Consider the following 7,999-nt stretch of genomic DNA (forward strand, 5'->3'; position numbering starts at 1 on the left):
TCAGTTTGAGGTAAAAACCTACCAAGTTTGACGCATCGAAACTCGAGTTTTTGCCAGAGATAATAAATTGAAAGTTTGAATCTTGAAACCAATTTGAATTCCTTTTAGGTTAAGTATGGTTGCAGGTGAATGAACCTGAAAAAAAAAACACTAATTAAGAAAGCGAAAGGCGGGCTTAATTAGAGGGAAAACCAAAAGGCCAAAAAAGAAAAAAAAAAAAAAAAAATCAGAGGAGAGAGAGAAAGGAGAGATAGATTTAAAGAGAGTTGGGGGAAAAACGCTTGAAAAGAAAAATTAGTCAAATAGTCTTTGCTCCCTTTCTCCGAGTAGAATTGGGGGTTCTGGCCTTCTGGGGCTCACTCAAACACTCGGAGAGAAAATTCTATTCTCACCTGGCGGTTAGATTCAGCAGCGTGACTGGCGAAGCCAAGAATGAGAGTGAAAGGAGGAGGGAGGAAGAAAAGCTGGGAAGCAATGCCTGTAGACGACGGGGGTCTGCTTTTTCAAGACACGGACCCAAACGACGCCGCTTTTGCTGTACCTGTAAACCAAGTCACTGAGCCACAGCCGGAAATTGAGCAGGAGAAAAACCAAAACCACGAGGAGGCTCAGGCCGCGGAGGACGGTGACGGCGAGGGGGAAGAGGGGGAGGGGGAGGAAGGGGAAGAAGAGGCTGAGGCCGAGGATGAGAATAAGGAGAGGAGTACTAAGCTTGATGACGGTTTCTATGAAATCGAAGCCATTCGCCGCAAAAGGGTTCGAAAGGTAGTACTGCTTTTCCTCCCTACTTTTTTTTTTTGGTGTTAATTGCGTTATGATTGATGTAAATTATGGATTACTGATTGTTTTTGTGGTTCGCTGCGGTGGTGTTGGTGTTGCAAAACCTAGGGTCAGCTGCAGTATCTCATCAAATGGTGGGTGAAACCGAAACCTCTTCCTGTTATCAAATCAAACGATGTTTAATTCTTGTTGATGTAGAATCGGAATAGGTGTTGTATATAAGGACAGTGGTTAGGAGATTAAGGACTATTTATGAAGTGATAAAAGGTTTCGAAGCTAATTAGGAAAAAAAAAAAGAGAAATCACATTCGAAATGTCCGTAAACTGTAATCCTAATAATGTCTGCATGAATCTGGATCAGTTGTAATTAATTCTGTGGATTTATGCAGGCGTGGCTGGCCAGAGACAGCCAATACATGGGAACCCTTGGAGAACCTCCAGTCTGTCTCTGATGTTATAGATGCATTTGAAGAAAGGTATTTATTTATTTATTTATTTTTTTTCTATTTTACGTTCCAGTTATTGTTTTGGTTTTCGGAATACTATTAGCCAAGGCACTGTCGTAGCCAGTTGTATCAAAGGGCGGGGGGGGGGGGTCAAAATATATTTTCCATAGCTTACTACTTTTAGTATGCAGTAACTGAGCATATTTACTTAAAAAGGAAAAAACAAAAAAGGGAAAAAGAAAACTTAGTTGGTAAACAAACAATAAATGATAGTTGATCACTTTCTCTTGTCCAATAAGAAAAAAAATGGAAGTTGGACAAATGACTTTCATACAGGTATGGCTCAAATGTACTGAGATTTGGAGTTTTTACTTCAAAAGTAAATAAGAAATAATGTAAAGAAGAAAGTAGGAGGGACATGGGAGTCAGCAAAGACTCTGCAAGCTGCAAGCAGTATGAAAGTAAAAGTATAGCATATGTGTGTATATATAAAGAAAGGTCAGAAGGGTCGGTTGAACCTAGCTAGCTATGCCTATGAGCATAAGGAGAGCAGTGACAATTTGCAGTGAACAAGGATTTACAAAGATATTTAGTAATTAAATCCTTTAGTATTCTGGTTCAGCTTGGTTAGGTTCTTTTTGGCTATGTAGTTTAAGAGCAACATATACAAAACTTTGATTCAGTATTTATGTGCATGTATAAGCGTCATTTGTCTGTTTTAAAGCTTGCGTACTGGAAAGCAACGGAAGCGAAAGCGCAAGTCTGGGACTCCTCATACTCAACCTAAGAAGAAGCAGCAGCAGCGTTCTACAGACACTACCTACAATGTGACAGATGGGGAAATAAGCAATGCTGATAAAGCTTTATCATCTAGTGCTCTCAATGGCTCAGGGGTTGATGTTCTTCCTCCCCCTCAACAGATTTTCCAGTCAGTTGGTGATGGAGAGGATAATGGGCGTGTCAACAATACTGAAACAGCAAAGAAAATTGATTCTGAGAACTTTTGTGCAAATGGTTCCCAACAAATTAGTGAAAGGAGAGAGGAAAATGAGTATGATCCAAAACTTAGTGAGCTCAAAGCAACAGGATCTACTAACACTGTCAGTTCAGATAAACTCTCTGTACATTTCCAAGAAGCCAAAGCTCCGGAAGTTAATGGCCCTACAAATGGTCTTTCCAAGGTTGATTGTGGAGAACCAGTACAGGGCAGTCGCAGTACTGGAGCTAAGAGAAGGAAGTCTGGTTCTGTGAAGAGGTTTAAACAAGAAGCACAAGTGTCTGAACAGGGTGCTACACAAAATGCCCCAACTCGAGTTAGCACGAGATATGCTGGTAGAGTTGATCAAACTGGGGTAGAAAATCTTGATTATGCTGGGGAAAATTCAGGTCGCAAGAATAAGATTGATGAATGCAAAGAAGCAGTGCGCATCACCAAGATTCTCAAGCCAATGGGCTATTCAACTTCGATATCAAACAATGTCCAGGACGTGTCCGTTACCTTTATGGCCATGAGGTTTGTCTTAAAAGTTCAGTTTATACTTTCCATTTTATTTGTTGAGGGTTACTGTATTAATATTGTTTAGTATTTGGATTACACCAAATGAAACCCTTCTTGTTTCAAAGAGACCGAGGGTATTAAAAGGTTCTTTTAATTCTTTGGTTATTATCTACAAATATGTTATTCATCTCATGTGTTCAGACGGGCTTATTAGAGGTTCCTAGAAATATGACTGAAACCGCTAGTCTTCTAGCCTTCTAGTGTTTTTTTTTTTTTTAAATATAAAAGCATTTGATACATTTAGAGTGCTGTCAGATTTCGCTGATTTGATGCATCTTGATGCTTTTTGATATTCTATTCTAAAATGTTGCATGCGGAAATTCCCATGTGAACATTCATTTCTTGACCTATTAAGAATTTAGTAAAGCTTCATTATGCCGCCTCTGCAAACTAGAGGCTACTATTGGTGCTAACTCACTTTTGGAGATAGAGATGTTTCTAGTACCAAGGCAATCAGATATATATTCCCAAGTGAGAGTGATCTACTGAACTGAAATTAGACATAAATTAGGAAGGCTGTACAGTTCTAAAGGGCTGGGCATCTCCTGCCCTGTAATAGCATAGTCTAGTATAGATTGAAGACATGTCAAACTTGTAGACGAAATTCTTCTCCTCCAGAGTTGAATTATTGCATAAAGCTCTTCTAAAATATTCTTATATTTTCTTTTGTCAAACTAGGAGTTGCATGATTTGTATGTGCGCTCCCGTGCGCACACACACTAGCCCATTGACATGCACTCCGTGCATGCTGATAGGCTTTTCCATGTTCAGTCTTTTCCAATTGAATATAAATTAGGAAAAATAGGATAATTGGTTAAGTGGGTAGGTGACTTTTGGTCCTTATATCTTTATTTATTTATTTGTTTATTTTTTATTCTGCTATTTACTGTTCTGCCCTTGATATATTCAATTTTAATATATTGGCTAGGACCTGAGGGACAGGATGAGAACTATGGACCTCTAGAATAGGACATGTACCGGAAACTCAAACTAAGAAAGCACTTCAGTTTATGAGCTGTAATAATAAAACTACAAGTTTTATAGAGTAACACCAAGGTAAACATGCTGTGCCAGTTTGGGATTAACCTAGTTCTTAGTAGAGGTTGACCTCTATTCACCAAAACAAGATACTTTGATATTTAAGCTTGCTTTTTGGTAATGCTTTTTGCCTGTGACTTGGGGATTTGCCTTAACTCATGTTGAAATTTGGGAATGGTGGGTGGGTTAGAGATAGGTGTCAGCAAATTAGGCAGTGAGTTATGCTACATGTTTCTATATTTTATTTTATCAAATTAGGTGTCAGCAATATGCAAAAGGTATCAGTATTTGATGTGAATTACTCAGCACCCATAAACCATAGCTCCTTACTTTTTCTCATGTTTCAACATTGTACCTTCTGGACTCTCCCATTACGGAACCAGAGTGTTTTGTTGGTGACTTTTGTATTCTTATTCTAGAATAATAGAATGCTCTACCATTGGGCCTCTCCACCATTGCCAATTGGTTTTGGGTTGGATGCTCATACTTCTATAATGGCGTCTGAGGTGCTATCCATGTCAATGGTCACATGTGGTCTAGGTTACCCAATAGATGTTACCCCCCCTGTTTGAAGTCACACCACGTATTTTGAGTGTATGTTCCTCAATTGGAATATAAAAGCCTTGTAAAGCAATTTATAAGCTTGGGCCTATACCACCATTCCCAGTTTGGAACGATCTATTTGTTTGTCTTATCTTTTTTCTTCATCTGTGGATCTGCTCAATCATTTTCGGTATGCTTTCTTGTTTCAGTTGCTAATGTGCTATGTGTATTCTAGAATAGAACATCCTTAATTGAGCCTCAGGTGTTAGCTTCTGATTTTGTCAACAAGACTGATGCTTTTGTTTTGCTCTCAACAAGAATAATCTGACTGCTATCCCACCTTTTTAGCTTCAGAATACAAATTTTGTACTTTTCTTGTCATAATAGTTTTGGCATTAGTGTAGTTATTCTGATTTTGTCAAAAGACGTGTGTATTTCCTCTCGACATAATAATCTGCTATCCCAACTTTGTAGCTGAAGTATACAAATTTGTGTACTTTTCTTGTAATAATAGTTTTGGCATCAGTATAGCTACATGTAATCTCTCTACACTCTCTCTCTCTCTCTCTCTGCTTTCCTTTCTTTTGCGATGGCCAGAGCATTCTTATAGAGCCATTGCCTCTGCACATTTTGGCAATATGCAATAGTTCCCAACTCTTGAAATTGTTAGATATATGTAGCTTTTGGAATGTTACATTATGTGGAGGTTTTTCCTTTCTATTTTCTCTTTGTTTAGAATTTAAATCTAGGAAAATCCCACTATAGATGAAATTTCCTATTTTAGGTGTGGTTTTGAACTTCTGGTTTGTCACTATATAACCTATCGTGCGGAAAACTGCAATACGAATACCCATTATTCCCATTTTGCATATCGCATGGATCTACATTGCTAAGGTTTAGGGTGGTGTGCCTCTCATAGGAAACAATATATGAATTTTTGCATCTAACATACAAGTTGGACACATATGGTGCTTTTTATTTTCTTTGTGAATTTTCTAGAACTGAATGTCGGATATATCATGATGAACAACCAATTTTCCTATTCTTTTCACATTCTTTATGACATGTTTATATGTGGTTGCCGTGTTATAGGTCTGATGGCACAGAAGTGATAGTGGATAACAAATTTCTCAAGGTCAATCATCCACTTCTGGTAAGTGATCAACTGTTTAGCGTGCCTCATGATGCTTGTTAGTAACACAGTAGCTTCAGTAACTTAAAATGTTGATTTTGCATCGCCGTTTGAACTAATATTAATTCCTCTCTCTTCTTTTCCAGCTGATTAATTTCTATGAGCAACATCTCCGGTACAGTCCTGCTGTGTAATTCAAGGTGTAAATGGAGAGCGCAACCTTAGCTTAGCTAGATCTTTATCATCTTTATTGTCAGCTGCACAGTGTTGGAATCTTGTAGTTGCAGGAGAGTGCATAACTGACGTAGATGGTGAACCAAGTTATATACCAGTAGCTAATCACCTTTCATTTCTCTTTTGCGTCTATTTACCTCAGAATTTACCGGGTCATCTGGATAGATAATATGGAGATAAGTAAGAGATGGCACATCTCTTTTTGTCTACGTATATGTTAATGTATTGAATCTTTAACATGAAATGAACACATCTTTCATTTGCTCAGAAAATCACTTCACTAAGGGATTTTTTCTTTGGGTCATTTTAAGGGATTGTTTGTGGAATCTACTTTGCGATAATATGATGACGTTTCATACGAACTTTCAAGTTCTTGTTACTCGTTAGTGCTATCATCGTCTCTACCAACAAAGTACCATCTCTTGACGGCATCGAAAAACAGGTCTTTTTAGTATTGTTTAACTCAACTAACCTTGGACTAATTAGAAAATAAAATACGCAGGTTCTATTGACAGATGAAAAAGTACGTTTTATCATGCAGCAAAGTTCTGTTGTGGTTGGCGACCAAGGCCTCCCTATATATCCTATTCTAAAGTTAGATGTTATTTCAATATTGTCGTCTAATTCCGTGATAATTTGAGCTTTGAAGTTCTAGCATTATCTTTCATTGTAATGGTCTTGGGTTTGAAACCTACATGGAATTCTCGATTCTCGATTCTCCATTTTTCTGTTGCTTTGGAAGGTACACTCTTCATGAATGAGCTTGAAAGATTGAAATTTGGGGTCTAGTGGTTTTATAACATAAATAAAGAGAATAAAAGACTACATATTGATGTGGAGACGTTGGCATGTATAGCTCAACAAACTACCAGACATGCAACAAATTAGATGAAAATAATGGTAGTTTAGAAGTTACCTCCCACATCCACTATCTAACAAACAATCCTTCTCCTTATATCACTCACTCCCCCTTTTTCTGGTTCTGTCAATTAAATTTTGTGCTCTCTGCACCCAGTAGCAAGCAGAGTGCAACCGAGCAAAGACTTCATCAATGGCGAGTCGAGGGCCGTCACCATTGGTACCATCTCTAGTAGTAGGAGCTTTGGGATTGATCATCTTGAGACCAACCTTACTATCCCTTCTGGAAATCTCGGTGTCTTTGTTCCAAGTAGGGGCAGAAACAGATGGCAGGACCAACTTGGCTTTTGTGATGCTTCTTCTGTTTTTGCTTTTACTAGTTGCACACTTTGTTTCTTCTCTTTTCCCCACAATTGTTGGCATGTCATCCCCTGTTACAACTCTTCACTCAGGTAGCTCTGAATCTGGGGGTGATGGGTTTGAATTTGGAATAGGAACAATGCTTCTAATTGTACTCTTCCTTGTTCTGTATCATCTTGTTTGAGATGTTGGTTTTGTTATATGGCTTATAAGACAAGGCCATATGCTTTTCTAAGCTCATTGTACATATCGATTTACTCTTTTTCCTTTCTATTGGCCAAGGAATGAAAAACAAATAGATAGTTCAGATGGAGTGATGTTATACATATATTAACACCTGTTTTTGAGACGATCATTTCATGCATCGCATCATGTTACACAGATGATTTATTACACCTGGCCAGGTCGCACGATGAGATGTAGGGAGTATCTTGATCCGTGGGGGTGCGGCAACCTTTGCAAAAAGTGAAGGTATGACCAGGGCCTGTGCCAGGTCGCACGATGAGATGTAGGAGTATCTTGATCCGTGGGGGTGCGGCAACCTTCGCAAGTGCAACTGGTGCAACTGATGCAACCCCAGTACCATTTTGCTAAATTCATGTTTGATTTGCTTCCCACCCATTGAGGATGGGGTTTCCTACTAACCCGAGGGTGGGCGTGCGTAGCAGTGCTCACCGAAGTGAGCTACAAATCAAGACCCCAACACCACTCCTGGCATGGTTAGGCAACCAATCACTTTAATGCCCCGCTTAGTTACAAACCCACGCTACTGGGCTCGGCAATAACTTAGACAAGTGTAGTCCTTTTAAATGGCCGTTTATCCATGTTTTATCTGATGTGGGGTTGTATCAAAATAAAATATTCTATTAACTCCATTGGAACGCAGTTTTCTGTGGAGTCTACAAATATTAGTGATAATAAAATTGAGTCATGGTGTTTTTGATCGAATGGGTTGGTAGGACTTAGGGAGTTACAATTTTGATACTTCTTTGAGTCAAGAAGTTTTAAGAAGAGTTCCTTGCAACACCATGGAAGCACGGGTTGATCCTT

General features: G+C 38.7%; 1 protein-coding gene across 1 annotated transcript; it reads left to right on the top strand.

The window, feature by feature from the left end:
• Positions 1-265: 265 nt before the first annotated feature.
• Positions 266-6,035, top strand: LOC112196051 (chromo domain-containing protein LHP1). Its single transcript, XM_024336331.2, has 6 exons — positions 266-765; positions 889-914; positions 1,170-1,256; positions 1,951-2,739; positions 5,458-5,518; positions 5,644-6,035. Exons 1-6 carry the CDS (start codon positions 433-435, stop codon positions 5,689-5,691), a joined length of 1,344 nt encoding a protein of 447 aa, XP_024192099.1. The 5' UTR covers positions 266-432; the 3' UTR covers positions 5,692-6,035.
• Positions 6,036-7,999: the final 1,964 nt, after the last annotated feature.

This window comes from Rosa chinensis, chromosome 1 (genome assembly GCF_002994745.2).
Source record: "Rosa chinensis cultivar Old Blush chromosome 1, RchiOBHm-V2, whole genome shotgun sequence".
Taxonomy (NCBI): domain Eukaryota; kingdom Viridiplantae; phylum Streptophyta; class Magnoliopsida; order Rosales; family Rosaceae; genus Rosa; species Rosa chinensis.